Genomic DNA, 27,656 nt, shown 5'->3' on the forward strand with positions numbered 1-27,656 from the left:
ACTCTCAAACTAATACAAACTCTTAAATTTATCTTATCTTATATAATACAGACGTTACTTCAAAAAAGAATTTCACTTATTTTCCGCTTCCCTACCCAAAACTTGGCCCCGCGAAATCCGTTTCGCATAGGGCCCCACAATGGTTAAGTCCGGCGCTGCTATTTAGTGTTTGTAAAATGTTTTACATGTTTCGGATGTTCCTTCAGAGTTGACGATAGTTTTCTTCCTAATGCAAACCTCCCGCAGGATGAAGGGGGATGGGAGGGGCAGGGTTTGGCAGTCCAACGCGCAGCCACCCGTAGCGAGCTGTGAAAACGTGTTCTCTCCCCCCCCCTCTTGTTTTTTTCGTGGAATGACTATCCGCAGAAATAAGAGAGTAATCTTTTCTATACTCTTTGCTTCTCGTCCAAACTCTTGAAGGAAGAAGAGAATTATATATAAATAGATGTATATTGCACTCTTTCTTACTCTTAGGACTCGAAAGTGATCCATTCGTTGCTACTGATTGGATATATGAGTTGCTTTTTCTTCAAAGTAGTCATTCAAAACATTAAATATTGAATTTCTCGCAAGAGCAGTTGTTCCCGAATTTCATGATCCATATTAAAATGAACATATGCCAATAATAATGCTTCATTTCCAAACAATGGTTTATCATCAGGATCCTCCCCTTCCCCTGATTCCAATGATATGCTTTTATTATTGTATGATGTGTTGTAATAAAAACACATTTAAAATTAAAATTTATTTGCAAAATGCTATGTTATTTAAGTAGGAGGTTTGGGGGGGGGGGAGGGCTACCGAATATCGGTGAACATGGCAAGGGGTCTACGAGATAAAAAGTTTGGGAACCACGCAAAAAACTTGTGGCGCCAGCTTTGAAGAGAAAACAAACAAAAGAAAAACAGGAAAAAAAACATCAACAAAGACGTTCCTTAAATTTTTTATATTTTTTTTTTTTGGTTTATCAATTTCGTATTTTCAATGACTCACAATAGCTATGCAATTCAAAAATTTTAACTAGACCTCGCTATTATTTAGTCTTTTAAAAATGTTGACCTGGTTTGTTGAGCTTAAAAGTGAATATCAGGTTACTTCAAGTGAGGGTGTGTGACTGACGCTAACAGACTAAGCCCATCAAATAGTGATTATAATTTCTTGTGACTTGTGTTTGTTTAATATACGTAGAGGAAGTCCAATTCTGAAAATCTTAAACAACAATGAGCTCTTCAACATTGTAGCTTTTAAATTTCCCCGTACAATGACTAATTAGATCTAACAGATCATATACGAATTTGTTCAGATTGGAAGGGGTTTCCCCATTGCTCATCTTTCCTTTTTCATTACAAAAATGTTTCCAAAATGAGTTCAGGTAAATATTGACTTTCCTTAGAGCAGCGTTTCTCAACCTGTGGGTCCCGACCCTCTTGGGGGTCGAATGACGATTTGCCAGGGGGTCGGCTAAGACCGTCGAAAATATTGATTGTTATTGTCTATTCTTCTATTGCTGTATGTGTGTGTGGGGGAGGGGGGTCGCGGCAGAGAGGGGGGTTTGTAAAAAGAGGTCGCTTAAAAGGTTGAGAACCGCTGCCTTAGAGCGAGGCTCGGTCACCCTGTACTTTATAATTAAAGGGACAATTTTTTTTCCATCATAGTTATTGCTCCATCTTTTAATATTAACCAAGTAGTATGCAGTATTACCATAGTTGCAAAGATTTAATTATTTTAAATCAGAGACGTCGTATCATAATCTATTAAAGACCTTTTAAAATATTTTTTTTTTTTGGCGATTAGCGTCTGCAGCAATATCGACTCAAAACTTTTTGAAGACATTTCATAACGTTTCTGCCAAAGCTATCTTCTTGCAAAAATGGTCGAATTTTCCCGCCTGCCGTACATTTTTTTTTTTGTGCACGACTTTTCTGTAACAAAAAGGTCTGCGCCAACACGTCATACTTAACATACCTTGGATGGCTGCCTGGTCGTGCGGTTTGCGCGCTGGACTGTCGTTCGGATTAATCGACGGTCGAGGGTTCAAACCCTGCCCGCTCCCATACTCCGTCGTCCTGCGTGAGGTTTGGACTAGGAAGTAAACTATCTTCAACTCTGAAGGAACATCCGAAACATGTAAAACAAACAAAACCTTATGACGGAAACTCTCATTACAACGAGAAAAAGGCGTTTTAGACGCTTGGAGTCAGAACGCCGAGAACGCTTGGCACAGGGCTCCGCTTCAGATCCCACCGATAAAGACTGGGTTAATCTTTTTTAGGGTATCTTTGATTTTATTTTTAAAATAATAAATGAATAAACAAAACAGCTGCATATGTGTGCAAGATAATGTTGGTGCAAGATAATGTTGGTGCAAGATAATGTTGGTGCAAGATAATGTTGGTGCAAGATAATGTTGGTGCAAGATAATGTTAAGGTAAGTTATTGTTGGTGCAAGATAATGTTGGTGCAAGATAATGTTAGTGCAAGATAATGTTAGTGCAAGATAATGTTAGTGCAAGATAATGTTGGTGCAAGATAATGTTAGTGCAAGATAATGTTAGTACAAGATAATGTTAGTGCAAGATAATGTTAGTGCAAGATAATGTTAGTGCAAGATAATGTTAGTGCAAGATAATGTTAGTGCAAGATAATGTTGGTGCAAGATAATGTTAAGGTAAGTTATTGCTGGTGCAAGATAATGTTGGTGCAAGATAATGTTAGTGCAAGATAATGTTAGTGCAAGATAATGTTAGTGCAAGATAATGTTAGTGCAAGATAATGTTAAGGTAAGTTATTGTTGGTGCAAGATAATGTTGGTGCAAGATAATGTTGGTGCAAGATAATGTTAGTGCAAGATAATGTTACTGCAAATGCAAGATAATGTTATTGCAATATAATGTTGGTGCAAGATAATGTTGGTGTAAGATTATGAGATGTTACTTAGTAACAAGACTGAATTCTGGTCAGCCTGGGTCTCCTGTTAACTGTACAGGAGAAGGGGGGCAATTCAGGTTTTTGACTTCAAGATGGTTTTGGATTGTTTTACTTTGTTAGAAATATTTTTTGAATGCAATGTAACTCATAGTAAAACAGTGTTTTTTTTGTTCCTAGTCAAGGACAGTTGGATTTTAGTTATAGAGTTGAACTATAGACTCTAATTATTTTTGTGTAGCTATTATTCATTCTATGGATATTGAGATGTTATGTAATAATTGATACTGAATATTTCATTTGCCAGAACTGTACCTGTATTTTAGTTACACTCTTAATAAACAAGTTATATGTCCGTTTATCATCATTCTGAATCTTCATTTACTCTTTTTATTTGTCGTCACAGTTAAGTTCATGACTTGGTGACATTTGGTGTCAGCATTGAAATACACATACGTACAGTAAGAAGAAAAGAACCTTGACACTTACGACAGAAGTATTTCACAAAAAACAGACATACATTTTTTTAACTTCAAAGGCTTACAAAAATACATTTCCCCAAGGACAAAATCATTAAAATTGAGTTCATATGTAATTTCGTTTGGTTAGGTCAATTTGAGCAGAGAATATATAAAGATAGGTATATTTTGGTTACGTTACTTGCCCATAGAAGAAAGCACCCGTCTCCAGGCGGCTTCGGAACGAGACAGCTGGAGACCCGTACTAAGGACGCGGGATACACATTTGAGACCAAAAGAAAATCCGCTGCCGATGACAGACCTAGACGGCGAAAAGAATCTAAATCGATCACCGCGGTAAATGGTATGTCTGCGCTAGGACTCCTAGGAGTGGCAAAATGTGTAGGTGACAGCGTTTCTCATTAATCGAAGACAAGCCTTATTATATATTATATACGCCCATATATTTCCTGGGTATGCTACAGTGCCTCATAGTGGCGCCCGGGTGGAAACGATCGTAGGAAACGATTAGGCTAAAGGGTAGCAAAACAAGACTCCCGTGGGGGTGCCTAAGGGGGTGTGAGAGTATCCTCATTGCACTGTGCAGAGTTGTAAAAAAGCTCCCACAACCTTGTCACAATTCAGGTGCCGTTCCTCAAGGGGCCGTTACATAAACGGCGTGTCCTGCACGGTTAGCCTGATACAGAAAAGGAAAATGGCAGGGGTCCCGGTACACGCGGTCTCTGGCCGCGAGTCTGACACCCCGCCAGACAGAACAGTGTACACTGTTCTCATTCAGGCCTGTGAAAGGGAGCTCTTGTTCACTTTTGCTGGCCTAGAGTTCCAAGAGCCGAAGGCTCAACTCTACCTGACAGTTTCAAGAAGAAGAATGCCCATATATTTTGATATACTATTAACAAAAAAATCTAAATGTAAGCTTTTTTTTCCTTACCATCTTCTATTCTTTTATGTCCTTTGATATCTGCATCTGTTACTTCAGAATCTGTATTCACAAAGAACGAAAAAAAAATTAACATAAAGAAAAAGTTTTTATGATAAATAAAATAAATCACTTTTAATAATATCAAGTAAATATTTTTAATACCATTAAAAGACGTAACAGAAGTTTCATGCGATGTGGTCCTTTGTCTTCTGTTTGCTTAAAGCACCACTATTACGAATATTGCCAAACACAAAGCCATACTGGTACAGTGAAATGTTATGTAATTGTAGGAATTCCCAATAGTTGCAAGCAAGTTTGCTACGCTAGACTGGCAATATAAATGTTCAAGAATTAAAGAATGGTAACTTTGGCGTTGCTATTGACTTTCGTTGAATTACCTCACCATAACGGAGTCGAGGGAAATGAAATCTAAAGTTGAATACACGTCATTAAAAAGGGAAACTACCTGTACAACATTGATGTGAAATTCATTTTTAAAAGTCTATATCTATTACTAAAATATGTATTTAACATTTTCCATCTACATAATTTATGCAGGCTAGAATTTTCAAATGTTCGGGGATTCTTTAAAACGGCTACGGGGGCCCTGTTAGAATCTAACGACTCTAAAATGATGTCTTAGTGTGCCCCTACTGTGAGATCCAGTGTCCTGTCAGCTAAAGGATTCCCTGCATTCTAAGCTGCAGAAATTAATTATTCAAGAATAAGAACAGTGTTCAATATTGGTGTAGCCTACATATAACATAGCGTCAGTAAAAAGTTCTATTGAGGATCTTAACTTCCAATTCTTAAATTTTAGATAAACTGCAAACAAATAGAAATTCGGTTCGACTACAAGTATCCACTTCAGCAGGGGCGAACTGGGTGTTAAAATCGGCCCAGGCATTTCTATACATTCGGCCCACAAATCGTATATCATTATTTATCATATGATTGACATCCATTTCTAGGTCTGCCTGTCCTTAAAAAATCATTCTGTTAAGTTTGTTAATGTATTGATAACTGAACGCATGATACAATGATATTTTTTAAAATAAATAAAGTAGGCCTTATGTTGCTTTTTAATCGCTTAAAGTGTGGGCCCTGAAAGGATGAAGCCTACTAGTAGCACTGTCTACGGGTGTAGACTATTGCATTATTTCAGAAAATGTGTTAGATTAAATTAGCGTTACACCGTAGAGTCTGTAAAAGGTTGTTTTTTTCTTAAACACGACGCTCAGAAGTCTTTTTATAAGAGAATATTATAAAACTTTTTACAATTTAACGCATTATATAGTGGCATTCATGAGACCCTTCAGGTGACCCTAATGGCCCATTGGGGTACCGGCCCACCCGGCATTTGCCCATATAACCAGTCCGCCCCTGCACTTCAGCATTACTGCTGTAGTAACACCTTGAACTGGATATAGTTGTAAATGGTACAAAGTTAGCGAAATAGTATCGCTCCACAGTACGAGTACAGTCAGTGACAGGAGTTATGCTTGTATTATCCCTACGGCGAGGACTCTGTAAAGTCAGTCATGACTCTGACCCTTGCCTGTCTGGATGATGCATCACTTTAAGATTTGACTCCAACCGAGTAGCGCTCCACAATACGAGTACAGTCAGTGACAGGAGTTATGCTTGTATTATCCCTACGGCGAGGACTCTGTAAAGTCAGTCATGACTCTGACCCTTGCCTGTCTGGATGATGCATCAGTTTAAGATTTGACTCCAACCGAGTAGCGCTCCACAATACGAGTACTGTCAGTGACAGGAGTTATGTTTGTATTATCCCTACGGCGAGGACTCTGTAAAGTCAGTCATGACTCTGACCCTTGCCTGTCTGGATGATGCATCAGTTTAAGATTTGACTCCAGCCGAGTTCTTATAAGCAACAAAGGAAGCTAACAGATAATGGTTATTGCTGGTTTTACATGTTTCGAGTTTTCTTTCAGATTTAAAGATAATTACATCATCTGTCTTATAGATCGTAAGGTCTGAAAGGGGAACTTTACTTTTTTTTTAAATTTTTAGTTCCTAGCGGCTACCCAAACATCCCATACCATGACGGGGGATGGCAGCGGTCAGTATTTGAACCAGGGACCATTTGGGGAGGGATATGGCTGCCTGGTCCAGAGCGCTATGAGCATGCTATAGAAGCACGGGATAGGCGCAATACAAAGCGATACTTATAAAAAGTCGGCTCTTATTTGCGTGTAACAATTGTTATATAAATTGTACTAAATGAACCCCTGTGTATGCACTGTGTTGAACATCTATTCCTGGTAAAATATTTATTTAAATTATTGCCGTTTAATTTTCTCACCAAGTCAATGTGAGCCCCTTTAAAAAAAAAACATATATTTTGTCACAAACACTTCAATGGCCAGTTGGAATTTTTTTTTATTAATAGCTCATCATTTCCTTCCTTCCTTTGTTAAAGTATCACTCGTGATCCTTACAAAATACAATTTTTAACATGAACAAGAAGATCGTAACTAAAGACTGCCAACACATTAATAACATACTTGAGATATGAACGTGAACACGCTAACACTAGAACAATGGAGACTACAAGAAAACAATTACAACACCCTTAAGGGGGCGCCACACGCAGTCTATATTTCTATGTGATGCTCATGGAAAACGGTTTGGGGGGGGGGCGTCAATAGGGTACCTTGCCCCAGGCGCACGTTTTGCTCACTACGCCTCTGCCTTGACTTATCCCTTAGTATATTGGATCGTTGGGGCACCACACAGGACATGTCGACCATTAATCTCCATTATTCTCTGTATTTTGACTTCGATTGAATATTAACCGGCTAAAACCGACAAAAGTATATCAGATCAACAAGCGGGTTATAGACAAGGTGGCAGCACAACAGAACAAATCCTAAATCTCAAGATATTTTGAGACAAATTTTTAACACTAACAGAATCTTTTTTTTTTCATGTCTTTATTGATTTCAAGAAAGCTTTTGACACAGTGTGACATCATTTCCTTACATCAGTGTTTCTTAAAGTGGGGTACGGGTACCCCCAGGGGTACGGGAAGACTTTGGAGGGGTAAGCGTTGCACCTTATTAAATATACAGATTTTTTGTAAAATACCAATTTATTATAATTAGTTAATTAATAAAAATTAATTATTAATGATTTTAAATTCACATTCTTTAATACTCTCAATTTTATATCTTTTAAATCTTTTAAATTTTAAATAGAAATGTTGCAAAGACCACAACGTAAAGAGTTTTATATTTTGAATTGTCATTATGTATACTTACATATATTTTCCTCAAAAGCCTACCAAATAAATACATAATTGTAAAAGATTTATAGTTTTTTTTTTTGTGTACCAATACAAAGTGACAATAAAACAGTTGTTTTAAAAGTTTCGCCTCAGTACCGCAAGGCAACGGGGGTCTGAGGTCAGAGTATCCCTCTCCTAGATGAATTGCCTTACTAGGCTGACGAGCTTCATCTGCCCTAAGCTCCTGGTTTTGTGGCGCCAGGTATTCGCCCTCACCTGTTAGTAAGAGTAGTTTCGCCGGGCTTAATATCTAAACCACACGAGCAGGTCAGGCGCCACAGTTTGTTATTACAAGGAGAGAAAAAAATATATTGTTCTACTGTCATGATAAAGCGAAAGCCGCCATCGCAAAACTAAATTGATTGAAAATGAAAGTAGGTCATGGAGACGTAGACTCGTTTCCAGTCTCTGCATGAGTTTATAACAAATATTCGGCTACTAAATTAATGCTGATACTATGAAATGCTTAACAGAGCATTGGACCAGTTCGCAGATGAGCTTGAAAAAAAAACTATTACCCTGATTTAATCAGATACTATTGAATAGATAACATTTAACATTAACACAACAGCCAAGCCCGAAAGTTGGAAAGGGGGAGGGGGACAGGAAATAGGGCTACTTGGTGTTACAAAACTTATAAAAGGGGTACACCTAAGTCAAAAGTTTGGGAAACACTGCCTCACATTAACAAATTAGTTTCTAGGCTAAAATGTAAGTTTATTTGGAACAGACTCAAGAATACAATTCCTTTTTGGATACTTTAAATAGATTTAAGACTTTAAGTGAAAATCCGTTTCTCTGAGACAAAAGTTGACTTAAAAACGCCCAATCTCAAGGGCAAGCCAATCCTTTTAGTGAAGTCGGGAAGGAGGCCAAGTAGCGAAGAGAATTATATATTTAGAACATTACACATAATGTTATTGTGTATATCAGTGACCTCATTAGATGTACAATTTATAGCTTACGAAAATGAAAGGAAAGATAGCCAGCTCTGTTGAAAATAAAAACATTATTCTCTGCTAGCGTACCAATAAAGAACACGCCTATAAAAATCTCAAATGATATGCAAAAATATGTTCTTTAGTGTTTGAAGCCCTTGATCTTGCTACTGAGTAGAGATTATACCTTTCTTATTCTCTCTCTCACACACTCCATTGAAGAAATGTCGCACATTGCAAATATTGAGTAGGCGAAAAAAAAAACTGAAATAAGAAAATAACATTATATAAAAAAACTTTAGAAAGTAAAGTTCCCCTTTTAGACCAAGTGGTCTATAAGGTAAATAAGGGGTGGGTAACCTTTTTATATGGAGGACCGCATTGAAAAAATTTCAGGAATCGCTGGCCGCATATACCTTGCCTATGCTAAGCCAGCGGATACTACTGTGCTACCGATCATCAGAATGCTTTCTTTCCAAATCTTCAAGTAGGCTACTTTTTGGAATTGCCTGTAGTTAAGACTAAGACCCATAGCTCTTATAAGTTTGATCACTGAGATACTTGGCTCAACAATATGTTCGATGTTCAATAAAAAAACTTTCCAGTTTACTATGTTTCGAGCTTATTGTTTGAATTATTACTCTTTTATTTATTGATTACAAAAACTCTCAGTCAAAGCTCGTGCTGCATCGGTTGCTACACTCGCAAAGACTTTCAATATAGTTCTTCAAAGCATTAAATCGATACTGGCCTGAGTTTGTGGCTTTTACTGAATGTTTCGACTTGTTGTCAATACGAATACTAACTTCGTTTACTTTAAACTATTTAGAATGACATGACAGTTATTGCCCTTTCATCATAACTGATGCGAATCAGAAGTTTCAATAATTTATATAGATATTTAAAATGATTTAATTTTAATATATATTTGCATTTTAATATGTATAATCTGTGGACATAACTTATTTCTGTAGGGGTCCGCGGGTCGCATAAAAAACTCTAGCGGCCCGCTGGCCGTAATTTGCCCACCCCTGAGGTAGATAATATAAAGGCCAACTGTTTATGTGGCCTACGGTTTACGAGTGTGCCATTTGGCACCGCCTTTGCTTTTCCCCAACTAATGTAGGGACCCATTAGAACTGAGTGGACTCAGAGGCGAGCCTTCAGAGTTACTTTCCTCTCTTGTCAATGTTAGTAGATTGCCACAAAGGTATGACTCTAACAGTGATTTCAAGCTTTGTTGATATCTTTCAATTAATCTCTAGGGTCCACCTCACAAACGTTGCACTGGTTGTCAGAGTATATAAGACACATGCCTTTTGAAGCATTTGATAGGTAGTAGAGTTGAGGTTCCCCTTTCAGACCTTGCGATTCATAGGTAGTAGAGTTGAGGTTCCCCTTTCAGACCTTGCGATTCATAGGTAGTAGAGTTGAGGTTCCCCTTTCAGACCTTGCGATTCATAGGTAGTAGAGTTCAAGTTCCCCTTTCAGACCTTGCGATTCATAGGTAGTAGAGTTGAGGTTCCCCTTTCAGACCTTGCGATTCATAGGTAGTAGAGTTAAAGTTCCCCTTTCAGACCTTGCGATTCATAGGTAGTAGAGTTAAAGTTCCCCTTTCAGACCTTGCGATTCATAGGTAGTAGAGTTAAAGTTCCCCTTTTAAACCTTGCGATTCATAGGTAGTAGAGTTAAAGTTCCCCTTTCAGACCTTGCGATTCATAGGTAGTAGAGTTGAGGTTCCCCTTTCAGACCTTGCGATTCATAGGTAGTAGAGCTCAAGTTCCCCTTTCAGACCTTGCGATTCATAGGTAGTGGAGTTAAAGTTCCCCTTTCAGACCTTGCGATTCATAGGTAGTAGAGTTGAGGTTCCCCTTTCAGACCTTGCGATTCATAGGTAGTAGAGTTAAAGTTCCCCTTTCAGACCTTGCGATTCATAGGTAGTAGAGTTAAAGTTCCCCTTTCAGACCTTGCGATTCATAGGTAGTAGAGTTAAAGTTCCCCTTTCAGACCTTGCGATTCATAGGTAGTAGAGTTAAAGTTTCCCTTTCAGACCTTGCGATTCATAGGTAGTAGAGTTAAAGTTCCCCTTTCAGACCTTGCGATTCATAGGTAGTAGAGTTGAGGTTCCCCTTTCAGACCTTGCGATTCATAGGTAGTAGAGTTAAAGTTCCCCTTTCAGACCTTGCGATTCATAGGTAGTAGAGTTAAAGTTCCCCTTTCAGACCTTGCGATTCATAGGCAGTAGAGTTGAGATTCCCCTTTCAGACCTTGCGATTCATAGGTAGTGGAGTTGAGGTTCCCCTTTCAGACCTTGCGATTCATAGGTAGTGGAGTTGAGGTTCCCCTTTCAGACCTTGCGATTCATAGGTAGTGGAGTTGAGGTTCCCCTTTCAGACCTTGCGATTCATAGGTAGTGGAGTTGAGGTTCCCCTTTCAGACCTTGCGATTCATAGGTAGTAGAGTTGAGGTTTCCCTTTCAGACCTTGCGATTCATAGGTAGTGGAGTTGAGGTTCCCCTTTCAGACCTTGCGATTCATAGGTAGTGGAGTTGAGGTTCCCCTTTCAGACCTTGCGATTCATAGGTAGTAGAGTTGAGGTTCCCCTTTCAGACCTTGCGATTCATAGGTAGTAGAGTTGAGGTTTCCCTTTCAGACCTTGCGATTCATAGGTAGTAGAGTTGAGGTTTCCCTTTCAGACCTTGCGATTCATAGGTAGTAGAGTGCTTATAACTTATCTTATATAGGTCTATTACAGACGTTACTTTATGCATTTCATGTGTCAATCTAGTTATGCACGTTTATGGATGTCTCCGTTCCCACCGTAGTATGAACCTTACTATCGTTATTACATTATGGTAGTGTCATTGTATTTGATTGGATTTTGTTTTTCTGTTTATAAGTTATGGTTTATAAGTTATGGTTTAGTGTTTTATGTATTATAGCTACTTTAATTTTTTTTTAATTCTTCTGTCCTGAAGTGTCTCTTAGTTTAGTGATTTTACTAATGGTGTTACTTAAATGAAATTGTACTATTTGTTTGATATAAATCTCACTGCTCTATTTAGTATTTGTTCTAGTTTCTTTATGTATCGGTTGTGTTGTCTTTGTGTTATTTCCCTTGTTCTACTATTTTTGTCAAGTTTAGTTGTGTTCACGTGTTTCCCAAGTTTGTTCTTATTATCTTGTGTCTGTCTTCTTTAATTGTCTTCTTCTGTTGTTAAAATGGAGTCATATTTGGATCCTCTGTGTTCGTGATTTAAATCATTAGTGATAAGATAATATCCATTACCATTACTGAAGCCGGAACCTGATATAACCATATATTAATAGCATAACATGTCCAAAAAGTTAGATAAGTACCCTTTCAGATCTTGCGATCTAGGCCTATAGGGCAGATGATGTAAAGGTCATCTATTTCTATGACTATTTGTTAGATAAAAAGATCAGATGGTGAAAAATACAGGGGATGAAATGACCGGGGGATGAAATGACCGGGGATGAAGAGACCGGGGATGAAATGACCGGGGGATGAAGTGACCGGGGATGAAGTGACTGGGGTGAAATGACCGGGGATGAAGTGACTGGGGGTGAAATGACCGGGGGATGAAGAGACCGGGTATGAACTGACCGGGGGATGAAATGACCGGGGATGAAGTGACTGGGGGTGAAATGACCGTGGATGAAATGACCAGGAACCATGTAGATAAAACTATAACTGAAAGTACATCTATAATGTTGAACATGATATCAAAGTTTGATCAAACCAGGTGCAGACATTGCGTATGACAGGGCACTTGACATCGGAGGCTCGGTGGCTGAGGGGTAAAGCGTGTGGCTTCCAAACCGGTTTGAAGACTGGTACTTTTAATGTCGGGATCATTATAAAGCCTCTTAGTCCATCCAGCTCTAATAAGTACCTATTGGGGAAAATTAAAGACGGTTTGTCGTTGTGCTGGCCACATGACACCCTCGCCAGAGTAACTGATGGGTATTATCTGTCCAACAGATCGCAGTGATTCCTAAAGTGATCTATATAGACCCCCAGGGGTCTACGAAGACTCCCACGGGGTATACGAAAGTTAAAAAGGGAATTGAGGGTCTATGAGATGTGCACGGGGGTCTACGACTTTTTGATAAATGCTATTTTTTCATACACACTGTTACGTATGTCTAGAAGAATTGGGCCGGACACTTTTTATCATTCAACACTGGACGCCATCTTAGGTAGAAAGCTCCTGTTCACAACAAAAAAAGCATAACTCACGATGACTAAGGGCTATAACTTACATATATCAAGTATTAACATCCTCCCCTTTCTATCGACGAAACTTGTTCACTACAAACATTCCAAAACGAACACCTGGCAGAAACATTCTTCTTTCACCACGGTGGTACATTGTAGACAATAACCTTTTCACATACAATGACACGATGATACTACCATACGCTGATAACATTTTCAACAGACAACATTGGTATGTAAACAACATTATAAATATGAGTAGAACATATAATATACGTAGAACATAATATACATCAATATTGAAGGCTATGACGATCTAGCAAACAAATATAACAACAAAAGGAACAAGAGAACTTGAGGGGTTGTCACTGTCTTGCGCATCTTGCTTGGTATTTTCTTTTGAGCACCATAAGGTTTCGTAAGTTTCTGTTCCTAAAGATGCGCTTTGTTGTCATTACGTCATTGCCTTTGTTGGGGTTGTGCTGACTTTGCTGAGTTGCGTTCTTTGGTGTTTTCTTCCCCTGTATTGGGTAAGTTAGTTTATTTTACTGCTTTCTGAATGTCGTAGCTCGAAATTCGTTGGTCCTATGATCTTGGGAATGGAGATCTCAAGGAATGTTTATTTTTTATTATTTAGGGACGCAGGATTGGGACTCTGTTGGAGTCAAGCTTGATAGTGATTGTATGGTCTGGCTGTTGCCTCCATGGTTTAGGTTGTGGGCTTCTTCGGGCCCTGATCAATGGTGGCATTGAGAACTAAGGTGTGCTATGTTATTTGAGTAATATGTTTAAATTATATTTGCCCTGTAAATGCTACTAGATCTTATTATTCGTTCATCATTATATCATAACATTTCATTGGCTTATTAAATTTATAAACGTACGATTTTGTTGTTAACTAATACAAGAGAACTGATCGTTATCGATGAACAACTGTTGTATTCACTAAATGTTCAACTGAAAACCTGTATTCAGTGTTAGCCAGTCACTGCTTCGATGCCGATATTATTTGCTTGGGTTTAAACTGTCGAGGTGGGGAACCTGGGAGTTCAAGGAACTTAGGTCTACCCCGAAGTCAACGAGCTTCTAACCCACTTGCCCATGTCATAGTCCTTGTGCCACGTAGGGGTGGCTCTCGTTCATCCACTCCTCCACACGATAGGCTCTGCTCCGTGAGCCAAGGGTGGGATCCCATCAGGGCCGGCGTTGGACTCTAAAGCAGGGTGTGGTGTTATGTCTGTGGGTGAGGCAACTAGTGGTGCCTCATGGGTTGCCGTTTCGTCATCTGAAAAGATGTCTGAGTACGGGACATTCCTGGGCCGGATGTGCACTCTGTTCCTAACGTAGGTACCGCCCGTTGTTCCCTTCACGGTGTAGGACCGCCCACTGTTTCTCATAATGATTTTGCCAGGCCGCCAATCATTGTTTCCTGGACTCTGGAAGTAAACGTTTTGGTCCACATTCAGCCGGGGCAGGTCTCTTGCTCTTTTATCATAGTGTTTTTTTATGATGTACCTGTGACGGGCTTTCGCCCCCAGGCCTTCGGTCTCAAGGGCTTTAGTCAGGGGTAGTAGTGACCGTGGTATTCTGTTCAAACACAACTGGGCTGGGCTATAGCCATAGTCCTGTTTGGGAGTGTTGCGAAGTTCCAGCAGGGCTTCGTATTGATCATCTCCGGTTCCGATAGTTTTTCCCATCATGTTTTTGCTTGTTTTTACTGCGGCCTCTGCTTTTCCGTTGGCTTTGGGGTGTCCGGGATCGGACCTGATGTGCGATATGTTCCATCTGTTAGTGAATACGGCGAAATCATGAAACGTGTATTGAGGCCCGCAGTCAGAGATTAGGGCTTTAGGGACTCCGAGTCAGGCAAAGTGAGCTTTCAGTTTTCTAATCACCTCGGTTGATGTTGTTAATAAGTCAGCTTCGATCCAATTTGAGAAATAGTCCACTGTGATCAAGTATGTTCTCCCTTGGATCTCCATTAAGTCTGTTCCAACCTTTTCCCAAGGTCCCTTTCCTTCATAATGTGGCCACAACGTTTCTCTTTGATTGCTTGGCTTATTCTCTTGGCAGGCAGTGCACGAGTCGAACATCTGTTTGATTTCTGCAGCCATTCCTGGCCAGAAAATCAGAGCCCTCGCCCGCCTCATCATGCTGTCGTATGCTAGGTGGGAGGCATGTAACTTCTCCTTCATCTCTGAGCACATGCTTTTGGGAATTAGTACTCTTTCCCGCTTTACGATGATTCCATTACTTATACTCAGGGTTTCGGCAAAATCATAATAGGGCCTCAGAGCCGCGGGAGCGGCAGTTTTCTTGACAGGCCAACCGTCTTCAATGGTCTTTCGGAGAGCTTGTAGAGTTTCATCAGCATCTGTTTCGCTTCTAATTCGGTCTAGCAGTGGATCGGGAATATCGACGATTTATTCAATGTTGAGGTTCAATATTTCTTAGTAAATGGCTTAGTGTTGTATGCACGGGACAACGTGTCGGCTATGTACAGCTTAGTGTTGCATGCACGGGACAACGTGTCGGCTATGTACAGTTCGTTTCCGCGAACCCACTTGAATGTGAAGTCATATCTGTTGCTTCTCATAATGAGGTTCTGTAACCGTCTTGTGGCTTGGTTTAGGGTTTTTGTAAGATGGTAGCAAAGGGTTTGTGGTCATTTAAGATTGTGACGGGTCTGCCAAAAGTGTATTGATTGAACCTCTCAAGTCCGGAAACTACTGCCAGTAGTTCTTTCTCAATTTGAGTCCATCTCTTTTCCGTTGGTGTTAAGACTCTTGAGAAAAACTCCAATGGTTTCGCTTCCTGCATCAACACGGCACCAAGCCCATCTTGGCTGCTGTCGACCTGAATTTCAAGGGATTAGGCTGCGTTATAGAAACCCAGCACAGGGGTTGCTGTTATCATTTCTTTTAATTTCCTAAAGGCGACTTCACATTCCTCGTTCCAATCAAAATCTGATTCTTTCTTGGTGAGTTCCCGCAGGGGTGTGATATGGCTGACAGGTTGCTAAGGAACTTGGTTAGGTACTGCACCATACCACAGAATCGTTGGACTTGCTGCGCGTTTGTAGGGCGATCCATGTCCACTATGGCCTGCACCTTCTTGGGGTCTGATTTAATGCCTTGTGCGCTGATGATGTGTCCCATGAATTCGACCGCCTCTTTGTGTTCCAATGTTTTGCTCTCGTTCAGTATTATGGATTTTCTTTTGCATCTTTCTCGCAGATTTTCCAGTTTTGCCTTATGGTCCCACAACGCCTCTTCCATTGTTCTGCCACAACCCACTACAATGATGTTGTCGGCAACATTGATGCAGCCGCTGAGGCCTTTAAGTGCTTGTGACAGTTTTCTTTAGAAGATTTCTCCACTGACACCTAGTCCGAATGGCAGCCTTGTCCATCTATAACGGCCATAAGGTGTTATCATTGTTGTCAGAATACTTGATTCTTTGTCAAGGCGAATATGCCAATAGGCTTCTTTAACGTCGAGTTTCGAGAAGACTTTGGCGTTCTCGAACTGGTGTAAGGTATCTTCAAATGTGGGGAGTCTGTAATGCTCCCTATTTAAGACTCTTTTCAAGTGTTGTGCTCGTATTTCCTCAACACTGATCGTTGACTGTTCGAAGGCTCTGCAAATCTCAATTGTTCTTTTTAGGGACAGCTCTGGGTATGCCAATAGTTTTTCCTGCACTTTTCTGTCTGTGGAGAACATTATTTTGTCCCGGATCATCCTGTCTGGCTGCCTGAAATTGCATGTGCCTGGGACTTTAGCTGCGTTAGGTAGGTTTCAAATGGGAAGCAGACGGTAATTTCCAAAAGCGAAACGTTTCTAACACTTCGTTGTCTCTTGGGTTGCAGTAGTCGTGTAGCTTTTTCAATAATGTCTCCGGGTCGCACTCGTCCTCCCCTTCCTGGTATGTGAATTGGTCAATGACTTCGATGGCCTGTGGGCCGGCACAATGTAGCGTGATGGCCCTCTGTTGGCTTTTGGGCCTTCCGTAGGTCCCCGTCGTCTGCAGATATATTTCCATCTGCCGCCTACACCGTCTGAAATTTTCGCTAACATTCCCTTCCGTTAGCTCCAGGCAAATGGGGGGGGGGGGGGGGGCGCCAGTAGATTTTCCGACATCTTGTGTAACTCTGTCTTTACTGTCTGATGTATTAATCTCTTAGTTGCCTCCCTTGATAGCCCAACACGTACTTGACCTTGGGGGTAGACTGTCCGATATAGCTTTCAATTTATCTTTAATCTCTCCCTTGACGTCTAGTCTTTTACTTTTAGCGAGAGTGAAAGTACTTCACTTTCCGCTGCCACCATGTTAAGTATGTCCTGGCCACCATGTTAAGTATGTCCTGGCCACCATGTTAAGTATGTCCTGGCCACCATGTTAAGTATGTCTTGAAGAATTAAGGCAACTATTGTCGTAGTTGGGCCGAACACTTTTAATCATTCAACACTGAACGCCATCTTAGGCAGGAAGCCCTTGTTCACAATAAAAGACGCATTACCCACAATGACTAAGGACTATAACTTACATATATCAAGTATTAACATTAAAACAATTGATAACAAAATTAAGTCAGACGCGCAATGGACTATGGCTGCTTTTGGATATTTTTCCCGAATAAATGCCTGAACACAGTTTTTAATTCTATCTATTACGGGGCAGCCATAATAGCCTTAGCCGAGTAGTCTGTCAATGTGTAAAATGCAGATAATGTATTCACTGACAATGGCATTAGACACAGGCAGTGCGTCAATCTTAAGAACAATAACAAAACCAATGAATTCTTCTCAAGAACAACCCCACCAACGAATCCAACGCTCAAACGCATCTGTTCAGTGTCTGAGATATCTGCAGTTTCATTACCGAAGTACTAAAAACACGAAGTTACATCATGCTGCTGATGCTCGTATATTTTGATTTCTTGCTGCTTCCAGTGCTCCGTCGACATTAATTAACGTTTTCACTCAGACGATGTAAAGAACTTTCTTATATCTCTTCTATCATAAACTGGTGGACGTGTTCATCCTACTATTTTATCGAGCGCTAACACCGACTTCAACTCCGCAAGACGTAAATACATTTACCAATATGACTGGACTCTTCAATGTTGTTTAAACAAACGTTCACGTATATCAAATTGAAAGATGGCTGGTTAGAATTTTTCCTTCAAGACAAAAAAAAAAAACAACAAAAGACTTGTATCATATTTTAGGCCTTTACTAAATATAATGATGACTATAATTATGTGCAAATGAAAACAAATCGTCACGACTAACGTGCTATAGAATATTGAATTTAGAGCCAATAATAAAGCGCACATGGTCGGACATTTACAGATTATGTCTATTCTAGTTTATTACAATAATAATTAACATTATTTCAGTGGAAGCACTATATCCTAAGTTGCTTCCTAGCAGAAATTAATTGATTTGAAAGTGTAAAAAAATGTCTAAAATTTGACTACTCAGATTTCAAAGGGTTGCACGTACATGGTCAGCCATCGAGTCCTGGTATGCCTAGCTAGGACTGTACTTCAGTCACCAGTGGAAGCACTACTTTTTTCAGTTGCTACTTCGAATTTAATTGATCTAATGGGGCAAAAATAAAGTGGATAGATCTGGCTATATATGTGTGCGAACATGTCTACTAAAGGGTAATAGGGTTGTTCTGCTGTCACAGTAAAAAACATACTGTACACATTAATAATAACAATTAATGAACATAGATTTTGTGTTGATATTGGTAGACATTGAAGACTATAATTTTATTATGTCACATCCTGTTAAGTACTAACTAACAAACACATTCACAACAAACATTGACGTAATATAAACATATTAGCACAAGTGTAGGCCTACTATGCTTTTCGCTTGGGAAACTGGCTAGTTGTGCGGGCTCATTTTTTTTTTAATTTCCTAACTCGTCTACTCCAATATATTAACGAAATCGATGGGAAGAGATACTTATCTTGGGGCAGTGGCGTCACTAGGTTGTGGGGGGATGAGAGGTGCGGTCCGTACAGGTCGACACCAATTTAGGGGTGGCAAACAAGTTGGAAAAATTATATCTTGGCAAAAGCAGACACATCGGAAAAGTTAATTATAAAATCTCTAGATATATGCCCAAACATGCCTAGACACATCTAGATGGTATTTTTGTGTTTAAATGATACAGCACAGCGTTATACCATTTCTGTCTTAAAGTATAACAAAGGAAACATGTTCAGGTGATGTTAAGTCTGTTTCTAATTTTAATTAAATATCATTGTAAAATTTGCAATAGTATTTAAATAAATGTCATAAACAGTGGGATTTTATAAAAAAATTGACACTCATTTTACATTTGAGTAAAAATCAATAAAAGTGGGCAATCAGCTTGCTGTATTTGTTCAACAAAAAAGAACTATTTAGCAATAGTGTTTATTGGAACATATTTGAAGAAAGTTGATGGGGGAGGGTGACACCCTGAGCTACCGCACCAGGTGCCACCGACACTGTCTGGAAGGTTTACATTCTGTTTTTAGGTGATCACTTAACGCTACTCTATTTATTCAATAATAGTTAGAAGAGTCTTATTAAAGACGACGTGTTGTCATGTTTGCTTTTATGTGAAAAATAACACAATAACTCAAAAATAACACAAACTCTCTTTGTAATCTCGTTTTTTGTGGTGTTTTTATTTCAGAATCTACACTAGTATGTCTTTTGGTGTATCTATTCCACAATGTTTGTTATATGATCAAAATTTGTTTGTTTGACATTAAACAGCTTCACCATCCTCAGATGATTTGTTTTCAGTTCCATTCAAATTTTGTGAACCACCTGGAGTACTTTCAATTTCGCTATTTGAATTTTTTAATGCGTTTTTGATCTTATTTAGTACAACTCTTCCTTTACCACAAACATATTTGCCACTTTTTTTAAAAGCATTTTTAGCTTTGTTTTTGGCATCATCAAAAATACCAGTAGAAACCGCTGTTTCTGTATTTTCGTTAATTTCTGCTTTTACTTTTTTCATGTAGTTAGAAATATTGTTAAGATCGTATTTTGTAACTGTCTGTTCATTAGTCATGGCAGGTTCATCACTTTTTCTGTCAGCATTTACTGTAGGTTCGCTTTTATCAGAAATATCAAGGTTGATATTTTCTTGAGAATTTTTATGTAGTGTTGCAGTTTCTTCGTTGCTAATATATTCGAACAAAGAGTTTAGCTTTGATTTGAGATTTTGATAGTTATCTTTGTTATTAAATAAAATGCATCTATATTTGTTTTCTACGAAAATGTCTCTTATATCACCAGTTTGTTGCTGACACCATTCAAAAAACATTGCAGATTTGTTTAGGCTATCTTGTTCAAACAAATCACCGTATGAAAATGCAATAATTATATGATGTTTAAAGACATCTGGCCCAAATACGTCTTTAACTCGTTGCACTGCGTCTTTTTCTTGCTTGGTAAATCGAACTCCGTATTTCAGAACGAAGAGTATTGCATCGATGTCTCTGTCGCCGACGATATTTTTAAGTTTCCTAGTCGCATCGCAGATTTCCTGAAGGTTGGCGTCTATGTCATCTCCAGTGTCTCCGATAAAAGGACACACTATAACTCTTAATTTATCACTGTCCTTATAGACAAGATCTAATGTTTGTTCGTAAGTACCTGTCTCAAAAAATGGTGGCTCTCCTAGAAGAGAATTTCCAATAGATCTCTTTCCATTCCCAGAACGACCAACAATTAAAATAACGTTCTTCTCTTTGTGCTGATGTATGTTCTCTTCAGCTGCGGGTTTAAATAAATAAATAAAAGGCATTAGCAATATAAATGCTGCCTATATTGTAGTATCAGTTAAAGGTTTTCTCATTAAATTAAATAACTTTAAAAATGAAATGAAATACAAATAAAAATAATACATCTCTGAACTTTTACAATCGCGGATATTTGTTGCGGTCAGTACAATAAACAAAATCATTTACGTTCCTTTACTACTTTTAGTTACCCAATAAAGTTGGGTGAGCTCAGGAGCGTTTTCAAAAACCCGAGGTTGAAAATCCCAGCTATCCCTGAGTTTGAAACTTTACCACTCATCCACCGATATTCTTTTTGTTAAAACCTTTCTTTCCAGTAGCCTTATTTTATGACAAACATGTAGGTAAACTGAGAAAGGTAAAATTAAAAACATTTGAATTTAAGTAAATTGGACTCGAAGACATGCCTTTTTATTATCACGTTATTTATACATTTTTAGCTTATTAAGTATTCTGAATATGATTATTATATAGAAATCAAATAAGTTATTTATACATTTATACAGACTTTCAATGGGGCGGGACTTTTTGCTAAATATCTATTTCTGTGATGGTAAATATTTTGCGTTTAGATTTCCGATATTCGTGTCATGGGCCGTATCAAAGCAAAATAATAAATAAGAAATAACTCATCGAATGCTTTATTATGTACTGTGAGTAGGACTTTCGATGGGTCGAATAACCCTTATTCACAGGCTGGGTATGACTCATAAGCAATAATTTGGTTATCACTGGTCTAACCATTTTATTTAACATATGTTGAAGCTATTCTACAGGGTGACCAGTCACTTCATCCCCGGTCACTTCATCCCCGGTCACTTCATCCACGGTCATTTCATCCCCGGTCACTTCATCCTCGGTCACTTCATCCCCGGTCATTTCATCCCCTGATCATTTCATCCCCTGGTCACTTCATCCCCAGGTCACTTCATCCCCCGGTCATTTCATCCCCTGGTCACTTCATCCCCCGGTCACTTCATCCCCTGATATTTTCATCACCTGATAATTTTATCTAACAAATTGTAATTTTAAAAAGCATTAAATGAGCAATATTTAATGTATTCCTTTTTTATTTAAATGACAGAGAGAGAGAGAAAGAGATAGAGAGTGACACCCTAAATATACATGCAAGATTATTTCCAATAAGCACTCAAACTATTAATTTTAAGGCTATAGGAACCTCATCATGACGGGTATGTTCACAACACTAGAGGCCCCCCCCACCAGTTTCAATATGTAGAATGAATATCAATAAACAAAATACATACTTACATATAGGCTACGTGTAGAAATGAAATATCGATAGAAATAAAGTCCTATAACACAATTTGTAACTTTAATGTTTATAAGGAAGTCCGTCTTTATTAGAAAAAAATAAAACCTTATTACAAGGCTAAAAATGACTAGCCCATTTTCAAGAAAGAGCGATTGAAAAATCAAATAAAGTGAAACATGGTCGTACTTTCACCACAGCTTGGCCTTTGATGATAAGTTATCAGCGGCACGGTCATAATTATTGTAATCGCACTTCTATCTCTCAAAAGATTTCCACTACTTGCACCACACATTGGCCTTTGATGATAAGTTATCAGCGGCACGGTCATAATTATTCTAATCGCACTTCTATCTCTCAAAAGATTTCCACTACTTGCACCACACATTGGCCTTTGATGATAAGTTATCAGCGGCACGGTCATAATTATTCTAATCGCTAAAGACTCAGATATTGCGAAGTGATCCGTTAAGGAAAAAATTTGGGAAATACTGTTTTTGACAATTCTAGATATAGATCTATTTACTATGAAAAGTGGTTATAAAAATAATTTCTTGTGTTTTCTTACATATTTCATCTAAAAACAACATTAAAAAAACTATTTCTTAAAGAGCTTTGTATAACTGAGATGAGCTTTAAATGCCATGCAACATAAAAAAACAAGTTTACAAAGACAGTTTGTGTGGACACACAAACTCAAAATCGGCCCCCGAAATGGTCCACCTAGAGTCTTCACCAGGATTCGAACACGGGACTTCCAGCTCCAAGTGCTTTACCCCTCAGCCACAGTCTCTATATAAATTATTTAGCGTACACATATATTTTTTGAAATAATAATTATTAAAGTTATCCATACATTCTAAATTAATAACATGTTACATTGTCATAAAGAGAAACTATAAAAGATTTATTCTTTTAACAAAATTAGAGAAAATGGCAACACAAAAAAAGTATTGAACTAGTTTAAGGTACACAAGACTTTCCCCTCGCAAATAAAAAATAATATCTCTATTGTCATTTGTCATACAAACTAAACATTGATCTAGCTAGATCTAGACCTAGTCTAAATCTAGATTCAAGATCTAAGTCTAAGCCTAGATCTAGACATAAATCTAAGTCTAGATCTAGAAATAGATCTCAGTTTCTAAGTCTAGATCTAGGTCTAGATATAGAATCTTCTTATCTTATATAATACTATATCTAGACTCGTAATTTTTTGAAAAATCTGCTTTCATATATAATTTAATTTTTTTTTTTAAATTTTAAAAATTAGATAGTTCACTTTCGGAATAGAAAAAAGTAGCCGTTGCATCAGAACTTTGAATGATCTAAAATATCATAATGTCCGATTTTCATTTTCTCTTCTAGTTTTTGAGATCTAAACGGGACGGACGGACACACAGGCCACACAAAACTAATAGCGTCTTTTCCCCTTTCGGGGGCCGCTACAAAAAACAAAAAAACAAAGAACAAAGTATAACTAAAATGCTTCTAATGCAAAACACAGGCTATACTCGGAATTTGTTTTTTGAAACTTGTAGAAATCAGGATATGTTGTTTTTACTAGCAGCTGGGAAAACGTGGCACTGGATAGATCCACATGGAGAGAGAGCATAAAGGAAGGAACACGGATTGCAGATGTCATACACAACAGAAGCAGAAAGAAGGGTGAAAATGCAACGGCGCCTAGTGATTACATATGCCCAACCTGCGATCGCAGCTGTGTATCAAGGACTGGCCTCTTTAGTCCCACAAGAAGTTGCAAAGGGAAAAGATCGTCTCTCGAGACGTAAAATGCCACAGATTTGATAAAGTAGTTACAAAATTGTCACATGAGAGTTTTAATAATAGATTAATAATAGATTTGTATGAACCAATTACTAATTACATTCAATAGTTAGGTAACAAGTTTTTTCTTTGCCTTCTTTTTGCCGATAATAATGTAGATAGGCTGGTTTGGAATAATAAATATGTTTTTTGTGGCTATTTCTTCAGGATTTCAATACAAACGAATAATGAGTGAGCGAACGAAGAGTTATTTACAATAACGCAGTTCTAAAATACTTACAATTTAATGGGCCTTCAAATGCAGTTATCTTTCCACCATTAGCCATAGCAAGAACTGTTTAAATGCAATAAAAATAAAATCATTAATAATAATAAGGCTTGTCTTCGAGCTGTGACCTACACATTTTGCCACATAACCATTGTACAATACTTTGACTAATTATATTTAATTTTGATATTTGCTCTTCGCTAATGTCATTATTAAGACAAGAAATTTCTTGACTACTTTTGCAATTTCTTGGATTTTTTATTGTTTGTTTGTTTGTTTTGTAAAATGTTTTATATGTTTCGGATGTTTCAGAGTTGAAGATAGTTTACTTCCTAGTCCAAAACTCCCGCAGGACGACGGGGGATGGGAGCGGGCAGGGTTTGAACCCTCGACCGTCGATAAATCCGAACGACAGTTCAGCGCGCAAACCGCACGACCAGGCAGCCATCCTATTGATTTAACTTTTGAGCTACTGTAATGTACACGTCGATGCAATTAAGGCCAAGACATCACACTGATAAGTATCACGCGAGTTTATAGGTGACACTTTACAGACCTAAGACATCTCTAGTTTTTGTCAGGCATTGAGATTAATTCTGGATGAATTGGCGAAAAGTGGGTAAGCTAAAAGTATTCAATTCAAAACGGATAGATTATGGTAAGGGACAGGGTCTCCAGACAAAGTGATTCCTGGCCATGGCTATTTTCTGCTTTCTTATGAAAATCTATGGTGCCATACAGGATGAAACAGGGTGGAGGACACGCACTAACCATGAGTTATATCAATTGTATGAAGACCCACCAATAGTGAACGAAATAAAAAAGAACAGACTACGTTGGGCAGGTCACCTTGAAAGAAGGTCAGACAACAGAGGGGCGAAAATCGTATACAGGCAAAAACCAAAAGGCAGGCGACCCAAAGGCAGACCCCGAATACGATGGATAGATGATGTGGAAGCAGATCTGAAGCAGCTTGGGGTTAGAGCGTGGAGACGAAAGGCCCAGGAGAGATCTGAATGGAAGGATGTGTTAAAGCAGGCCAGAGCTCTCCAGGGGCTGTAGCGCCACTGGGATGGATGGATGGATGGATGGCTCTTTTCTGCTAGAATTCGCAAGGAAATGGAACAAGTAGCCTACGTTGTTACTAAATAATTTTAGCAGTTCAACTAATGTATTCTACACAAAACGCTACGTAAAAATATTCACGAACATTTATTTATCTATACAACTCTTTACTGACTTTACTATTCAGAGTAGATACGAAGTTTTGTTTTCTTTACAGACATATGCCCTGCCAGTGGTGAGCTGTGTGCATTTTCCAGTATCAACTTACGTCTGCACTTAGGAACAACTAAAAGATCTTTAACAACTTGAGGTTCTTTAAGGGACGTAACTCTCTTGTAAAGCAAACTCTTCTTCCTGACAAACGTAATACTTGCTTCTTTAGTCACTTGTGTTGTTTGCTCGTTGCATTTTCTCCATAGTGGTGCCAGAGTTTCATCTTCTTTTTGTTCCTTCTCTAGACTCCCTTCTTTAATAGTTCCTATGATCGGAGACTTTACTTGAGTTTCTTCCCTTTCTCTGTCCTGCATTCCTCTCGTCTCTACGGCTGACACAAACAGACCTTTCACATTTCCTATTAACACATCAGCGACCGGCTCAGGAAATAGCACGACTATGAATTCTCCTTTCAGGTAAGGTGTGTCAAGCATTGCTTTTGCGGTTTTGTATCTAAATACTTGTCCGTCTGCTAAGCACAAGGAGCATTTCTCTGGCAAAATATCTTCTTCATTAACAAGTGACTCTCTTACGGCGATAACGCTACAGCCGCTATCTCTCAGGATCGACGCCTTTCTTCCATTCAGCTTTCCTACTTCTATATCTAGTGATCCAATGGACTTGTCGTTCATAATGAAGTTAGCCACACTTTCTGGATTGTGGTAAATCAGATTGCAAGTCCCTTGTCTTTCAGGCAGTTACACCACGGCACATTCGGCTTGATTGGAGTAGTTCCTTCTTGTCTCATTCCTATACCTTCCTTGGTTATTCTGGTACATTCCATTTCCATAGTTGTTTCATCTGTTAAATTGGTTGCTAAACGTGTAATTTGGCCTATTCCATCGCAATCTGTTGTAAGAATTTCTATAGCGGGGTCTGACGAAATTTCTTCTGGGCTCATTGTACTCAATGTCTGGCCTGATATAGTTTGCTCTGCTAGGGCTGGTTTGGTAGCGGTAATTTTGCCTATTCAAATCTCTTCTGTCACTCACTGCGTTGGCCTGATAAATTCTCGATTTCTTGAAAATGCTTTTACTGGCGAAGATTATCTTTCTGTTCTCCAACAAATCAACTAGCTTTTCCAACGACTCAGGTTCTTTATCTAGGATCTCTTCTCTTACCTCCTCGTTTAGGGCACTGAGTATAGAGTCTTTCAATATTAACTCCTCCAGCTGATCAAAGTTCCTTTCTATTTTCGCCGCCTCGCACCACTGTCGTAAGTTCTTTTGTAATGCCACAAAAAATTCTCTTGGGCCATCTTCAATTGGGACAGTCTCATGCCATCTTTTCCTGCAGGCTTCCTCCGTCATTCCCACATAGTCTAGGAGCTCTTTTTTTATCTTCTCGTAGTCAGTGCAGTCCACTAATCTTCTCTGTGTCAGGAATTGCCTTAGTTTAGGTGTTATTTTCTCCTGCAACTGTGCCACCCAGTCTTCTTCTAGAACCTTGTCCCTCCTAGCTGCCATCTCGAACATGTCGAGGTAACAAGGTAGATCTTCGGTTGTCATGGCAGGGAAACCTTTACTCAGTCTTGGTCTCTGAGCCGTGACTCCGGTTGTCGCGCTTGATTGTGTTTTATTTTTTTCCTGGGCGATTTGTAAATCAAGTTTCTTCATTTCTCTTTTGTGTTCCCTTTCTTTCTCTTTCTCCTGTCTTTCTTTCTCTTTCTCCTGTCTTTCTTTCTCTTTCTCCTGTCTTTCTTTCTCTTTTTCCTCCAATTCCAGTTCCTTTAATCTTATCATCTGTTGCAGCTTGGACATTTCTCTTTCCTACACCCTCTCAGATCTTTCTCTTCTCTGTTTCTCTGCCTCACTCTCCTTTTCCATGTTTTACTTTCTATTCCTTATAATACACAGCACTCAGTACGTTTGCTACACTAAGTTTTACAGAAAATTTTAAAATAACAGTCCTAGTTTCTTTAACAGAACAATGCGTAGAGTGCTAAAAGGCTTAGAACAAGTAGTTTGTTATTTTGATGATCTTTGTGTGTACAACACTGATCGGCAGAGTCACATGTTCTCATTGAGACAGGTGCTTGAGAGGTTAGGAGAATTCAATATTACTGTTAAGCCTAACAAGTTACTAATTGGGTTCCAAACTATTACATTCCTAGGCCATAAGATTGGCCAAGGCTTTCTTCAGCCTGAAAATTCCAATGTCAGTAAGATTCTGCAGCTACGGTACCCTAAATCAAAGAAGGAAACCCGATCATTATTAGGTCTGCTCAATTATTATCGCTCCTTCATTCCAAACTTTTCAAGCTTGTTGTCTCCCTTTACTGAAATTCTTAAAAAAGGGCACCCTTCTAAAGTTGCTAAGACTGTTGAGGGGGAGGTTGCATTGGAGCGTATACAAAGATACTTGACTTCTCACCCCATTTTAATGTTGCCTGACCCGGATAAATGTTT

At 38.8% G+C, this 27,656-nt stretch overlaps 2 protein-coding genes across 4 annotated transcripts in view; both read right to left on the bottom strand.

Moving 5' to 3' along the window:
• The window catches only part of LOC106080295 (uncharacterized), a 95,222-nt gene that overhangs the window by 37,629 nt on the left and 29,937 nt on the right, over positions 1-27,656 (bottom strand). For 2 of the 3 annotated variants that reach the window (XM_056013684.1, XM_056013683.1), the window contains exons 4-6: positions 23,983-24,036; positions 20,496-20,615; positions 4,336-4,386 (exon numbers count right to left, since the gene is read on the bottom strand). In XM_056013684.1, the coding sequence (XP_055869659.1) occupies positions 4,336-4,338 (3 nt within the window). In that variant the 5' untranslated portion in view covers positions 4,339-4,386; positions 20,496-20,615; positions 23,983-24,036. Of the gene's footprint in view, positions 1-4,335; positions 4,387-4,488; positions 4,667-20,495; positions 20,616-23,982; positions 24,037-27,656 lie in introns of those variants that run through there. The other variant, XM_056013685.1, reaches the window with a different exon arrangement.
• Positions 19,597-20,646, bottom strand: LOC106070350 (uncharacterized). The gene has a single exon (XM_013230230.2). The coding sequence runs from the start codon at positions 20,644-20,646 to the stop codon at positions 19,597-19,599; it is 1,050 nt and encodes a 349-aa protein (XP_013085684.2).

This window comes from Biomphalaria glabrata, chromosome 16, assembly GCF_947242115.1.
Source record: "Biomphalaria glabrata chromosome 16, xgBioGlab47.1, whole genome shotgun sequence".
NCBI classification, from domain to species: domain Eukaryota; kingdom Metazoa; phylum Mollusca; class Gastropoda; family Planorbidae; genus Biomphalaria; species Biomphalaria glabrata.